Raw genomic sequence first — 15,782 nt, forward strand, 5'->3', positions numbered from 1 at the left:
AGGAGAACTGAGTTGCACCATATTTGGATGAACTCGATACTGGAAATTTGGCAGTACAAAATACATAGTCATGCAGTTGGGAAATAAGAACTTCTGCTCTAAAACTGGGAGCTCCTAATTTACATGATGAATATTAGTTGAAGACAAGTGAAACATTGTATGAAGTATTAACTGCAGAAGACACTGTGGGGAATTTACCTGGAATGCTATACAGAAATGTGCCCAACTAATGTCAAAAAAACATTACAATCCAGAAGAATGAAGAAATAGTTGTCTGAGGGAATGGAGACACACCAAAAATGGTTGAAGAGGTTGTCTCAGCCTAGGAAAGCAAAGCATGTCTGTAGTTTTCCATTTGTTAGCACATCGGGAAGGTGATCATATCAGAAGAGTTATGTAACTTTGCTGCCTTAAATAGTGAACTGGACTTGATGACTTGGGTCATGCCTTTCAAACTTTTGTTCATATGCCTAAATCAGACATATTCATTATAAAAAATGATCAAGTATTTTATGCTATTGCATTAAAAAACTTGTGACAATTTAAGATACCTGAACTATGAAAACATTTGGGGAGTAGCTTCAAAAGCAACCTTCCCTCCTCCAGACTGCTGTATAACAAAAAAAATTACAACTGCATACAAAACCAGCAATTTATTTAGAAAATTTGGAACTATTCACACATATATTCACAAAACAATCACAGTCAGAAAAATAGGCAATTTTTGGTATGAATTTCTGTGTAAACATGTAAAGAAAACAAATTATTTGATTACAAATAATTGTCCTGTACAGTTTTGTGAAATTTCCCTTGCAGAACAAATGCAGCTGGTGTGTAATGCTATTATCTTGTTCTAATTTTCACTATTTCACTCATATATAACGACTCAAAACCAAGTGGCTGTCATGCTTTGATAAGCAACATGCCAGCAGGCAGAAAGGACTGCAAGAGCCCCACTGAGAGAATCTGTCAGCTTTTCTTTGACCTAAAAAGTTCTGGTTTGGTAGATGATAGGGATTTAATCCTGTATACAACTATTCTACAGTAGATAAAAAACTCTGAATTTAGTTACATTGAACTTTAAGTCTTGTTCTTTAGATTCAGCTAAATTTTTACTTAAACTATCTCTTAGTTTTCCTTTTTTCTTCTTTCCCTTTTCATTTTCCTTCTTTCCATAATTGTTCATCTGTGTTTCTTTTGCTATAAGAAGTGTAGAATTTTTCTAAGTTGTAAGTAAGTTTAGAAAGTTTTAGGCTGCAAAAGGAACATCAAATTTAAAAGAGGATAGTATGATGGGCTTTAAGCTTATGTTATCTAAAGCAAAAACTTCTGTAGTTGCTCCCTTTGTATTCTTTTGGTCTGAAATTACTGGCATTATTTGTAAGTAGTCCTGATTTTAGGAGCTTTCATGTAAGAAAGGCCCTAGTTTTGCAATCATATTGCTGTAAGCAATTATTCTGTGAAAAATTAAATTACTGGGGCCTTAAAATAATCAATCCTCTGTGTAGTAGTGCATTGTAAATAGAATTCCACATTTGTAGAATCTTGAATATTCTCTAGAGTGAAAAATAGACATAAAAATAGAAAGTATCATCCTAATGATAATGTTTTGCTGTGTTGAAGATACTTACACAATATATAAATGTGACTAAAAAGTAAGAACCCAATTAAAACTTCTGCAGTTTACTGACAATTGCAAATACAAGTTTACATAGGACTAACATACTTTCACACGCCATAATGGTCATTCAGATAATCTAATATTGCTGAGGTACTTGATAAAACATTAAAAACTTTTTTTTCTTGTTTAGAAGTTATCCGCTCCATCATGTACATTAAGTGGTGGTGAAAACACGTAAAAGGAGTTCCGTGCTCAAGAGCTATGTCAACCCAGTCCTGGATGCACTGAAAAGGTGTCTCTTCATATCCTGCAAACATAGCTGGATTTGCCAAGAGTCCTCTAGCCACCATTATACCTTCAAATTGGAAATTAAAGCAGTAAGTTACATTCTAGTTTAAATTTTATGCTAAATCTTCTTGTAGATTTTGTGCAGCACCCCTTAGAACAACCACCTGAAGCTTACAGACAGTAATGGGAGAACAACAGGGATGAGTATTACAGCTTTATCAGAGAAATCCATTGAACAAGGCAGACATCAGAGTATCTACAACACCTATCAACACATTCCAGAAATTTTGAAACAAAACACAGGTCACAGAAGCATTTCTTCCCTTCTTTTGAAACTGCAAATAAGTAGTATTTTATTTGCTACACCTGTATTACAGGTAGTATACACTGTATACACTAAGTAGTATTTTATTTGCCTTTATAACATAAAATTATGATGGAAAGACACAAGAGGACTAATAATTTTCTGTGCAACTCAGTCTATTCACTGACCTTCTTCCAGTAAGAGCTCAATGGCTGAATTACATAACTTTCAGGACTCTTATCTGCAGCAAATCTTTCTGAACAAGCATGTAGTGTATTTGCAACTCTAATCCCATATTGTCAGATAAACCTACACAAGTTCCATTGTAATTTTTGTAATTTTTCTGTGATTAAGGGATTCTGTTTTCCTGCACTACCAACATACAATCTATTACACTTAGTTTTTCCTTAAGAAACAGGATGATCAAAAATGAAAAATTTCTTTTGTCATTGTCCACGACAGAAAAAAACGAATGCTTTGTATTTTTACTACTGAAGAAGGTCAGATGGACTATGAGAACATTGCTTTGTATTATGCTTTTCCTTCCTGCTCTGTATTTGGGGGGAAATTCACTGTAAGCATGGTAGTTTGGTTCAATTTCTTTTGATGCTATTAAACGGCAACAGGGTGAGCAGAAACCTGTCACATGTACTGTTCTCTTTCCTGTTTTTCTCTAGCTGTAAGACAGAAAGTCTGTAGATACAGATTATCTTTTCAGAACATATACCAAATATCCATATTGTCTTGAAACCACAGACAGTTGCACGAATCTACTGTGACTAATAACTGCAAAAAATCCCCAAATTTTACCACTGAAATGAAAGTGCAATGCTTCACTGTGTGCTTGAAGTTCACCATCTGGCTTAACAGTATTTCCCTTTTCCACTGTGTTCTTACTGTAAGAAATCTGCTCCCATGTGCAGGAAGCAGAGATTTCCAAGTGGAAGTTTACAGTTCTTTAAGAGATGATCAGCTCCATTAAGAGACAGAATGTCTGAAGGTCCCCCCGAACTCCACTACTGAGTGATGAGATAGCATAAATAATCACAGAGCTTTTGTAATTTGTCTCGGAAATAATTATTTGTGGCTTTGAATAACAGTGCTCTAGTGTTCTGACGATTACCAGTGATGCTGCTTACGAGTTTGTAAGGCATCTAAAATATCCTCTTTCATTTGTCTCTTCAAGGAGAGAAAGCACTCAAATCATGTCCTACTTACATCCAAAATAAATACCTTGAAATCTGATAAGTTTACTTAGAAAATAGAGTATGTTTAATCTTACCATCTGCTTCTGTCAAGTGATGAACATTTTCAGCATCTTTTAAAGTTTTAATGTCTCCATTAGCCACAATAGGTATAGACATGCTTTGTTTAATTATTTTAATTGCATCATAATGTACAGGTTGATGCCTTTCTTCTATACTTCTCCCATGTACTGTAATCCATGAAACTCCAGCTGCTTCAGCTTTTTGACACAGGTCAACTGTTCTTTTTAAGTCCTCATGGATCCTAAAATTGCAAGGAATGAAAGCAGTAGGTAGTAAGTTTCCCTGGCCTATATAAAAAGCACTCCTCTATAGGGAGGAATTACCACATATTTCTATAAGTAACGGTATAAAGACAGTATTACTGTAGGAAAACAGTGTTTGATTTTTTTTTTTTTTTTAAGGCATATGAGTTTAGTGTATGGAAACTGTTATTTATTTTAGCATTTCCCAATTATACCACATCTCTGTAATATACATGGTAAATTTTATACAGATTGAGCAAGGGTACCCAAAAAATCTAAAATAAACACCGTGATTTTGCATATTTTGTGAAAAAAAAAATCCAATTTATAGTAGTTCCCCTTTCCAGAAGGACTGGAAACTAAGTTGAAACTTAACTGACAAATACGCAAAAGCCATATAGGATGTATGGTTAAATAATGGATCAAGAATGGCCATAGAATGGTTTGGGGTGGATGCAACGTTAAAGACCATCCAGTTTCAATACCCTTGCTATGGAGAGAGTGGATCTTCCATTAGACCAGGTTGCTCAAGAGATCACCCCATCTGGCTTTACAAATTTCCAGGGATGGGCATCTACAACTTCTCTAGGCAACATGCTCCAGGGCCTCACCACCTCCACAGCAAAGAATTTCTTCCTAATATCTAACCTAAACTTGCCCTCTTTCATTTTGGAGCCATTTCCCCATTCCTGTAACACCACGCTCTTGTACGAAGTCTGTCTCCATCTTTCCTGTGGACCCCCTTTAGGTACTTGGAAGGCTGCTCTAAGGTCTCCCTGGAACCTTCTCTTCTCTGTGCTGTACACAAAGCAATGCAAAACAAGTCTACAGAAGTTTAGAAGCTGATGTAGGGAAGCAGAATGTATTCCTTACAGCAGCTGTGGGAGCAGCTCCCAGTTTTGTTACCCATCCCTTTACACCCAACCACAACTATGGCTCTGCTCCCTAATAGCTTGCAAAGCAAATCCTTGTGATGATACAGACTATGCATTGCTTTTCTTTTATAGAAGCCCTTTAATCTTTTACCTTGTACTTTCATGTTGTTTGGATTGCAAGAGAACTCTAGTTTACAGTATGTTATCTGGATAAGCAGTCAAAGGCTGTGCTGGTTCTAAGTTTTATATTAATTGCCCCAGATATCTGAGTCAAAAAAATCTCATCAGTCTTCACGCATAAGGAAATTACTATAATATGTAGTATTACAGTAACAGAATTACAAATATTATTATCATGACACTAAATTCTTTCTTTAAAAAAAAAAAGGATTCTTCCATGTACCACAAACAGCACTTAAGTTAGACCTACCTTATTTTAATAGATACTGAAAATTTAGGATTGTCGATCTGACTCCGTACATGTCTCACCATATCTTTAACAAGCTCAGGTTTATTTATTAAGCAAGCACCATAACCTTCTGAAACCGCCCATCTTTAAAAGAAAAAGAACATTCATATTCTACATTTGAAGAAATGCAGATCAGTATCAGTCGCATACATCAGTTTCTTTCCTTATGACCTTCAGAATATGTGGTTAAGTAATCAGAGATAGTACTGGCTTTAGATCAATTACTTGTTTGCAGTTTGATACAGCTTTTAGATCCTGGTTCAGCCTCCGTTTTGCTACTAGAAATTTGGACAAGTTACCAATCTCTTTAAGTTAAATTTTCTGTCCACAAAATAGATTCATAACGAAGATAAATTAAAATTTAATCTACAGTGCATGCATGAAATAAATATATTGATGTTTCCCCTTCCCCTTGGTCATGGATTTCTTTCAAACAGATTTCAAACTTTGGATTGAAAAGGAGGTTTTTTTGAAGTGCAAGTGATGATATTATTTTAGTAATATTCTGATCTCACTGTTTTGACTGGCAAAAATAACCTTTGCTTCCACATAACAGCAGCAGTTTTTAAAATAATTTTTCTTATAAAAAACACGACACAAACTTTTGTTATTTTGAAACTAATATGCACAAGAAACAAAGGATTCAAATGTAAGCATGTATTTTTGGCCTAAAAGGAACAGACAGTTTGACATACTTAACTATAGTTAGCTTAAAAAAACCCCCAATACTTCCATTCAGAAGCCTCAGATCTCTCCAGAAAAGAGTTTTCTCAAATACTATAGTTTTAAGTCAAGACAACCTAATTAGAATAGAGAAATTAAGTATTTGCACCGTAGTATTATCTTTTACTTTCCTATATTTTTCAGGTCTTCATTTAGAGAAAGACTGCCTGGCAAACATGTAATAGATGGTTCTCAATTGAACCGTTAGAAACAATCTTACTACTCTATTTCAGTGTCAAGACAAAATCTTTATCAATAAGTGAGAAGTAGATCACTAATTCACTATACTTACGAATTTAATAAAAGATGGAAGAAATTATTTTCAGCAGTTTATCTGTATAATTTTATTTTGAAGACTATCCTTCACTTGCAGAAGTTTGAGACATCAGGACTTGCCTCATTATTCTGGAAATTGCTATATCATTATTCAAAACACTCCGCAAATTATTTGCAGCAAGCTCTTTTTGGGAGTGCACATTTAGCAGTTGTCAAGAAGGGATGGGCACTTCACTTCTGAGCCAACACTCAGTATCAAAGAAATTAATAAAGGCAAGTTGGCAAATACAACTGGTTTTCCCAGTCTCACCATGGTGACAGGCATCTCAGAGCACTCAGAACAGTGCCTTACCACACAGACATTTCTGACAGGTTAAAAAGCTCTTACTCTCTTGAAATCTCTTTTTAGGTTAAAATAGAAATGATGATGAAAAGGAACTATTTAGTCTCTAATTATTTCACTGTATTTACCCAGCTTTTTCAAAACTTTACCTCTGAGGACAGCCACAGTTTAGGTCTATTCCATCTGCAAAAGGACAGACGATACGGGCAGCATCACACAAAACCTGTGCTTCTTTAGCAGCGAACTGAACAATCAGTGGGTGATCACCTACTCCAATGAAAAGATATTTAGAGACTTAAAAATTCCCAGAAAATAAAAAGAACAAGTTCTAAATTTTGAATGTTTTTTTTGTATATTGTACAGCTGTCTGACCATGGTCCTGGCAACCAGGTATAGGTGACCCTGCATGAACAGGGTGGCTGGATAACATGACCTACAGAGGTCCTTCCAAGCTCATCTATTCTGTCATTCTCTGAGCCCCAGATCACAAATAAACAAAGGTGGCTGGCATGGGGTTACTAAGTATGTCTATTAACAGAGGTGGGAATTCAGACAAATATAGGTGTCCCACACAGTTGCTGGCTTAACATACACTATTTCTGACTGAAGCTGGTCAGTTGCTAATCTTTCACAAAGACCATCTACGAAACTAGGCATTCACTAATTTTCAGCAGCCTTCATGCTTCCCCTCCTAGGCTGCCCCTCCTTGTCTGCATGCTGCCCCTCTGCTGTGCTGACATGGCACATGCCATGTCGGTCTTGCTAGGTGGGAAACTTGCTTACAGAACCAACCCTTCAGAAGGGAGCTAAACCACCCACAAACTTTGTCCTTCCTCATCCAAGCCGCTCTTCTTCCTTTTCTGTGCCAACATGGCTGTTTTTATCCACAACGTGACACTCGAGAGTTGGAATGAGCACTCATGTGCAGACGCAGCTCTAGCAGCTTTGTCTCAAGTGAGAAACCAAAGTGTCAGTGCTCCTCTGCTTGAGTCTGCTGAACTACTTGTGATTTACTAAGCCCCTGCAGAGAGCCAGATGGTCATTTGGAACATGCTCTCCTCTTTTACAGCTACTGCATTACATTAAAGGCATCTCAAGTATCTCAAGCAGTCTTAGCACTCACTTTCCATATAAACAATTGCTGTAGTTAAGAAGAAGCAGCATGATATCTGAGCACTGATGGAAAGAGATGATCAAACAAATGCACGAAACAAGTGCACTTCTGGTACTGAAGAGACCACAAGTGCTTTCTGAAGATTTTCCTGTTTTAGAGGGAAATGAATAGTTACTGAAATGGTGGAGATTAAGTAAGAAAGGCCACCAGTACCCTCTCAATCAAGCTGAGACACTTCTAGAGGTTACTTAAAAATCCAGCAAGCAAAAAAAAATTGCATGTATATTTTCAAAAGTGTCCCTTTAATACAGTGCTCTAGATGAAGAGATTTACATTGTTATAGCTAATATTTTAGAATAAGCCCATGTGCCTAGTTTCTCTTTGATGAGCATTAAGTAATAAAAGCACTGAGTCTAGCCACATAAAATATTTTAGCAGCAGCCACAAAGAACATCTACCTCTATTTGAGAAATACACAACAAAGAAACATTAATGCAGAAGAAAATGTAAAACAGAGATTGCAAACCTACTCCACTAATTAGAAGACAAAATCCCCAAACAGCCAGCAAGTTAAACATAAAACCACACAAAAAGTATAAATGCTAATAGTGTAAATAGTATAGGCTGGTCAAAGCATGAGACAATGTTTTAGAGGCCTATAAAATTAAGAACGGCATAAAAGAAGTTGAGCAGGGAAAAGATGTTGTTTACAACACTAAAAGATTTCATCTCCTCTTTCCCTGTCCCAGCACCCCCCAGAATACACTCCGTATCTGACCTGTAGAACTTCAGTGCCACCAGACTTCGTGTAGATCAAAAGTGTAAGTAAATTCTAAGGGGCAAACTAGTAACTGTGGAGCTTTGAGCCATATACAGTGTCAGTTATGTTCTTACTCATTTTTTTTTACGTAGAATGAGTTATTCATGGTTTTTTTTGAAGTTGAATTCCACTCATAAGAGAGTCTGCCTGTGCTTTCCAATGTGAGTTTTCTCTGTAATTGCTCTGTTCTATTTGAATAATGCACCATAGTACATAGTCAATGCTGAAACAGTGAAATACACTTTCCCTGTTACATATACACTTATGAAACCACAAATTCTGTGGCCTGAATAGAATAAATCATCACACTTCACAGACCCTACATGCTGATCTTACTTGCACGTTAGCGGTGCTTTTCATTCCTCCAGTTGCAGCCTGTGCTCGTACATTCCTTGTCACACAGTTCTGCTGCAGCCGCTTCATGCCAACAGATCTGTATCGTTCTTGTCACCTCTTCCCACATATTTCAGATCTCTTTACAGCCATGACACTGTACAAGTCCTCATACTTCTACTTTTTATAGGTGTTCTGGTTATGTTTCTGTGCCATGCCTGAAGCCTTGCTTCTCCCCCTCAACCCCAGCCATGCTTTAACTTCCCAATCTCTTCTGTGCTTTCTTGCTCTTGCATCTCAACTTGTCCACCAGCCCCTTCCACTTCCCAGTGTGGCTAATATGAAACCCTTTTTCTTTTATCAGTCCTTGACTCCACTGTATCAATGGCTGGTCTATTACTTTTTTCACCTTTAGCAACACTCTTTATTTTTGCTAGAGACTAGAAAACTTTTCCTGGCAATGAGTTAAATGTTTGTCTCTAAACACACATTAAACAATTGCTGGAAAAAGAATCTTACTGTCATCTTGTACCTGGTCTAGCTGAGATGGAGCTACTCGTCAAATTTATTTGAAGTTTATTTGTAGTAGCCTGTATGTCTGGATTTTGTGATAAAACCAGTGTTGAAAATTCACAATTGTTTTGGCTCTTGCACAGTACCTGCACAGTGTCAAAACTTCCTGGTTTTTTCACTCTGCCTACCCCTGCCCCCAGCAAACAGACTGGGGTGGGCAAGAAGTTTGTAGTGGACAAAACTATGAGAGCTGACCCAAACAGGAACAAGGAGTGTTCCATACTGTATAAAGTCAAGCTCAGCAAGGAAACCGGAGTGGTAGGAAAAGAAGAAAGTGGGTTGGGACATGGAATTTTTGTTCCAGAGTGGCTATTGCTTGGAGAGTGGCTGGGCATTTGTCTGCTAGTAGGAAGTGATTGCCTTTGCATAACTTGTTTCTTTCCCTTTTTCTTTCCTTAACTTATTAAGCTGCCTTTATCTTGACACATAAATTTTTCTTGCATTTGCTCTTCCTATTCTCCCCTTGTGCTGCTGGGAGAATGGAGGAGGAATGAATGAGCAGCTATGTGTGGTCAACCCCCACAGATGTAAATCACTTTGGAGGCCTCGATTTCAGGTGGAGACAAGGTTTTCCACTATTTCATTTGACCCACTATCACTGCACTGTGCTTACTCTCACTTAGAATATTCCTGCGGTTTATTAATCAATCTGACGGTATGCCAAAATTGTTAACAGATGTCTAGTTGTGTGACAGACTTCATTCACTTAGCCAATTTGGCTTATGACCATATAAAACATTCTGACAAGGCAATGGTTTGTTAGAAGTAATACCTTTGTTTGTTGTGAATTCGCTGTCTCTGGCTTTCGCAGATCTCACAAAATCAGCTGCCACTATCATTGGTGTGTAACACAAATCGCAACTGTACTTCCTAACCAAGGTTCTGAAAGCCAACCTGCAGACACATGAAAATTAAGAGGTAAATAGTTAAGGCATTTTTCTGTTAGCTATCCTAAAATGCTGTTCTAACGTGCAGTATCGTGGACATGTTCGAGTATTGTATGCGTAGATCTCTGATGAAAACATGTAAAATAAAACGTCCCACATCCGCCTCTGTCTTAAATAAAAGAGAAGGTAATCACCCATTTTTACAGTCAAGATAAACTTGAGAAACAAGTTTCTAAACAAAGAAAATACACTGAAAACTGTTGACATGACAGCTACTTACTTTGAATAACGGACCATAGGGGCACATATTTTTACAACTTGCCCAGAATGAAACAAATCCATGGGATCTTTTAGTTGGCATTCTTTAGATTCTCTGATGTCACCAATCATGTATAGTTAACAGTCCTATCAGCATCTGGGAAAACAAACAGCGCCTGAAACGTTCGTTATTCAGCTATTTCTCACAGGCCATGATGCAGAGCACCACAGTTTACGCAGCACTCGAGTTCTGGGGAAGCGTCGGGCCAGAAGCCGCTCCTCCGCAGAATGCCGGGCACAGCCCCCCCGGCACGGCCCCTGAGACACAGCCCCTCCCGACCCCCCCCGGCCCCCCGGCACGGCCCCTGAGACACAGCCCCTCCCGAACCCCCCCGGCCCCCCGGCACGGCCCCTGAGACACAGCCCCTCCCGAACCCCCCCGGCCCCCCGGCACGGCCCCTGAGACACAGCCCCTCCCGACCCCCCCCGGCCCCCCGGCACGGCCCCTGAGACACAGCCCCTCCCGACCCCCCCCCCCGGCCCCCCGGCACGGCCGCTCCCGGCACGGCCTCTCCCGGCACGGCCCCCCCTCCGGCACGGCCGCCCCCCGGCACGGCCGCTCCCGGCACGGCCCGCTCCCGGCACGGCCCCCCCCCGGCACGGCCGCTCCCGGCACGGCCCGGGCCGCGCTCGCTCCCGGCGGCCCCGCTCACCACGTGCTGCCGCCACCGCCCGCTCCGTCGCGCGCCTTCGCCATCATCGCCGCGCGCCGTGTCCGGGAGTGACGCGCGCGCTCCGGCACCGCCAGCATGGAGGAGGCGGGGGCTGCCCCCGCCCCGGCGCTCGCCGAGCTGCGGGCGGACGGTGAGGCGCGGCCGCGGGCACGGGGGACAGCGCCGGGCACAGCTCTCGCCGGCACGACCGTGCCGGGGGCCCGTCCGCGGCCGTCCGGAGGGTCCCCTGCGAGGGTGGCGTTGGGCCCGGCGGGCGGAGCCCGGGAAGAGGCAGGCGGGGAAGCCCCGCGCTGGCGAGTCAGGGGAAGTTTGGGCGGAGGAGCGAGTGCCCCGGCGCGGGGAGGGATCGCCGGCCGAGGGGTTGCGGCGCCGCGGGATGGAGTGTGCCCGGGTTCGCTTGCTCCCAAAGGAAAAAAAATTGCAGTGGAAGGAGAAGCGAAGGTGCTCGGTTGAATTAGGAGTAGCTGTCTGGGAACTCTGATCTTGCTTGATCCAGAGTCAGCGTTGCAGTATCATTTCTTAATTGTTTTATAAACTCATACTGTTGCCGAAATCCGGTATGATTTCATGAAGTTCAGTCTTACGCCACTTGTCAGTGATCTGCAGCTGACTGGTGTGTTTGGTTATGGGTACAGGCTCAACAGCTTCACCCTGGTTACACTGTAAAGTTTGAAAAAACAAGGTATACACTTTTTAGGGTATTCTGCTCAAGAGAAGGTTGTGGGGAATAAAGAGACATGAGTCTTTGTCTCCATTTGCCAAAAAATCCCCCAAACAAACATCAACCCCAGTTACCAGTTCTAAACTTGTTTCTCATGATAGTGGTCTCTTCTAAAGTTTGTACTATGTGATGTGGAGAACATTCACTGTTACGTTGAAGTAACTGAAGGTCAGAAAACTGTACACTGTAGGGCTATAAGTATTATTTCATTCTTCTGAAGCATGAATATAAAATCTAAATCCTTTTTCAGAATGTTACGCTGACTTCTTCAGAGAAGACTTTGATGTGAAAGCTTACACTTCCCAGTCCATCCATCAGGCTGTGATAGCTGAGCAACTGGCAAAACTTGCTCAAGGTATTAGTCAGTTGGATAAAGAACTGCATTTACAAGTAAGTTTAAAGCATACCTGTTACTCTGGGGTGATTGATATAAACTAGTAAAAAACGTAGTAATCTTATGACCTTGTAACTTGTGAAACTGCCCAGTGTCCTCTGCAAGCAGTTACTAAAGGTACAACTTGCAGCTACACTAGTACTGAGTTTGACAACTCAGTTAAGCCCACACTTAATACTCATACCAGGAAGCCATGTACTGTTTCAGTTTCTGTAGTCTATCACTGTATGCTGTTTTACTCCTGTAAGAAGGAAGACTCTTTCCAAATGGTTGTGTCAACCATCATAAACACTTGAGGCTGTGTTTCAGGATGGCATTGTGAGAAGATAGGGAGAACTTGCACCCTTACATCCTGTGCTGAAGAGTAGCATAAGCCCTAAGACTTACCTTTAGCTAGGCAAATATAACCTGTGTTAACATACCTCTACACCTTCAGAAAGGCTTTTGAGTTTTGATGGTAAAAGACTTTTTCTACGCAGAAACCATAAATCCACAGTAGACTTTGGAATGAGAACACTTGCTAAGTTTGTGTGTAGTGTCAAAACCTGCTTCCTCCCTCCCCCTGCTTCAGTTGGTAAGTTCTTTGGGAACTAGTTTATAAATGTCATAGTAAGAAAAAAAGTTACTGTATATTATTATGGTATGATTAGTAAGTTCACATTTACAATTATTATTAAATATGAAGGTGTGTTGAAATGTGATTGCTCTGCTGGCTTTAATTAAGATGTCAGCTCTGCTGCAGTTACGGACCCTCTTCTCATTCTAAGCTTGCTGCTTTTGTGAATTAAAACACCTTGTATTCTGAAAACCCTTTCTCCTGTAAGATATACCTGCTTTTTCCTGTATCTGACTAATGTAGAGATGCTGATGTTTAAATGCCTAATGTAGGAGTGATGTAGATATATGTAATACTGCTTTTAGGCTCATGTCCCCATTTTTCTCTTATTGATTTCTATATTGTTTTTTTAAGGTTGTTGCAAGACATGAAGATCTGTTGGCCCAAGCAACTGGAATTGAATCCCTGGAAGGTAAATATTGTTATATTATGCTGGCTATTCTTACAGTGGAAAAAGCACTTTTAGAATCTGTGCGGGGAACTGGATTCACTGCTAACTTTGGCCCCAAATGTTAAAGCTCCAAATCTGATTTCTGAGGAGTAACATGTGGCAGCTTTTTTTTTTTACATCAGTAGATGGAGCTCCAGGGAGAAGATTTGGCTTATACTTCTCTGGAGTAGCTGCTTCATAGGAAAATGTATTTTGTTAAGGTTCTGAGCAACTTTAGCAGTAAAGCCTTTTTTGACCTTTTAATATATTTTTCTAAATAAGCCTAATTTTGCTGCAACATTGGCAGGTATCTGTTGCCATAAGCACCAATTTTATGTTGCATATGCATATGTTACATAGTTTGCACATCTTAACCAAAGAGGCTGTAACACATACTCTAAAACGTGTTCAGATATTTTTTCCTAGTAAAGGGCTACTAAGTTAAATACATACCTTTGTTTTATTCCACTGTTTGAGACATGCATTTTAACATAAATTGCTGATTTTCAAAGGCCTTACTTAGGAACCATTGAATCTGTATAGAAAATGGTTGCATTATATTGTTCTTGTGCCAAGAGCTCATGAAACCTGCCATTCTACTCTGTCACTTTGCTGAGAACGTCATATGGTTTGGTTTGGTTGGTTTTTGGGTTGTTTTTGTGCAGACAGATACTCACCTCTGTAACATGCCAGAATGTCTGTAGCATGTCCTCTTTTCCCCTTTGTAACTTGCTAAGTAATTTATTCCTTTTTCTGCTTTCAGGTTTTGGCATAACCAGAGTTTCTGGTTACTGATGGTTACAGTATATCCTTAGTCTTAGTAACTGCTTGGATACACTGTTTTGTGTCAGTAATTGCATACAACTGTAAAATTAAAGAAATGGCTATTTAATCTAGCAATGGTAGCTCCTGAAGAACTTCATAAACTGTTGGAGAATCAAGCATAGAAGACTGAAATATGTGTTCATTCTCCAGTTAAGAAGCAGACAGGAATCTGTAGTCAATCTTATGACTGATAAATACGTCCCAGTAACAATCTTCAGCAATTTGTGCTCAGCGGAATTCTGTTTTCTGAAATTATGGTTGTTTCTGAAGGTATTCCTTCCAAAAATTGCTCTGAGGAAAGAATGATGTACTTCAAAACAACTGCTCAGTTAGGAAACATTTCTATAAGGCAGGTGTGGTAAATAATGCATGTTTTACAACTAATACTGCAAAGTAAAGATAAAATTTAATTCACCTCAAAGTTGTTGAAATTTTTCCATTTACTTAGGGTTATGCTCTTAAAAGAAACACTGAGTCAAGATTCATAAGAAAAAGAAAAGATAAATGCCAACAGATTTTTAAATTTTGAAGTTAGAAATGCATAGCTCTTGGTATATTTATCAAGAAAGTTAGCAAATGAAGATTATGGAGCTAATTCACAGCATGCATAGTCATTTGGATGTGTGAAAATGAATCTCATTAAACATTACAAGTTGGTACACCCAGCTTGTACAGTCCTTTCTTTTTTAGGCCTGTGCAGTTTTTTTAATGGTACACAGCTCTGGTCTACATATTCTTTTTTGTCTATAGGTAGTTCAGTAGGTATCTTGAGCTTACCTGTTATTTTAAGGTAGCATCATCCTGTATCAGTTGTATCATCCTGTATCTTCGACAGCAGGTGGAGAGGGGAGAGTGCCTTTTCACCCATCCTTATTCTGTCCTCTGGGAAGAGGGCTGTTGTATGCTTAATAGCAATATTACAGCCGTAGATGCAGCAATGTTGTGCCACTGGCCCTCCCCCTTTGTTGCAATGTAGAGTAGACAATGCAGTCTATTTTGTCAACTTTTCACTGTATCTCTTATCTTCATCCTCATGATCTGTTGCCTGCTATACCATGTCTAAATAACAGAGAACCTGCGATCCTGTCACTAAGTTAGTACTTCTGAAGTATGGAGAAGATGGGAATTTACATATTTATACAAAATGAGTGAGATACAATCACAGTACAGGACAACCTGAATATAACTGTTAGCAGTAGTTTTGTTTGTCTTTCATCTTACAGTATCATGCTGCAGTTTTATTTAATTTAACGATGGCATGCTTGTAAACAGGGCTTTACAAAAATGTAGTATGTTTTAGAATGCTAACAGTAACTGGAACAAAAATAATTTCATAGGCCTGGGTTTGTCTAACCTAATTAAATTCTCAGCAGGCTGATTCTGTATTGCAAAAATGACTCCTGTCCCCTACTACTTTGTTTGCAATTTACCAAGAAAAGAACAGGCATGCTTATCAGCTTTCCTTGTGCTGCTTTGCCAAACTAATGTGGAACAAACATGATTAGGGTAGTTTTCTCTGTTTGTAATCCAAATTACATGACCTTACAATGACATTGATACCTTACTTTTTGCTAAAGATGCTTATGCCCAGGAAGAAAACCTTGAAATAGAATTGTTTTGTCTTCTCAGTCCTCTTTGTCATTTGGTTCTCTGAACTGTCTCGTCACT

At 39.7% G+C, this 15,782-nt stretch overlaps 2 protein-coding genes across 4 annotated transcripts in view; one reads left to right on the forward strand and one right to left on the reverse strand.

The window, feature by feature from the left end:
- Positions 1 to 11,189, reverse strand: part of DUS4L (dihydrouridine synthase 4 like) — a 37,873-nt gene extending 26,684 nt beyond the window's left edge. The window contains exons 1-7 of one of the 2 annotated variants that reach the window (XM_032106068.1): positions 11,108 to 11,189; positions 10,417 to 10,551; positions 10,022 to 10,143; positions 6,559 to 6,676; positions 5,029 to 5,151; positions 3,496 to 3,722; positions 639 to 1,976 (exon numbers count right to left, since the gene is read on the reverse strand). In XM_032106068.1, the coding sequence (XP_031961959.1) occupies positions 1,729 to 1,976; positions 3,496 to 3,722; positions 5,029 to 5,151; positions 6,559 to 6,676; positions 10,022 to 10,143; positions 10,417 to 10,526 (948 nt within the window). In that variant the 5' untranslated portion in view covers positions 10,527 to 10,551; positions 11,108 to 11,189 and the 3' untranslated portion in view covers positions 639 to 1,728. Of the gene's footprint in view, positions 1 to 638; positions 1,977 to 3,482; positions 3,723 to 5,028; positions 5,152 to 6,558; positions 6,677 to 10,021; positions 10,144 to 10,416; positions 10,715 to 11,107 lie in introns of those variants that run through there. The other variant, XM_032106070.1, reaches the window with a different exon arrangement.
- COG5 (component of oligomeric golgi complex 5) overlaps positions 11,129 to 15,782 on the forward strand; it is a 185,334-nt gene continuing 180,680 nt past the window's right edge. Inside the window, exons 1-3 of one of the 2 annotated variants that reach the window (XM_032106060.1) lie at positions 11,129 to 11,258; positions 12,100 to 12,239; positions 13,214 to 13,271. In XM_032106060.1, the coding sequence (XP_031961951.1) occupies positions 11,204 to 11,258; positions 12,100 to 12,239; positions 13,214 to 13,271 (253 nt within the window). In that variant the 5' untranslated portion in view covers positions 11,129 to 11,203. The remainder of the gene's footprint in view (positions 11,259 to 12,099; positions 12,240 to 13,213; positions 13,272 to 15,782) is intronic. The other variant, XM_032106059.1, reaches the window with a different exon arrangement.

The sequence above is a fragment of the Corvus moneduloides genome, chromosome 4 (genome assembly GCF_009650955.1).
Source record: "Corvus moneduloides isolate bCorMon1 chromosome 4, bCorMon1.pri, whole genome shotgun sequence".
NCBI lineage: Eukaryota > Metazoa > Chordata > Aves > Passeriformes > Corvidae > Corvus > Corvus moneduloides.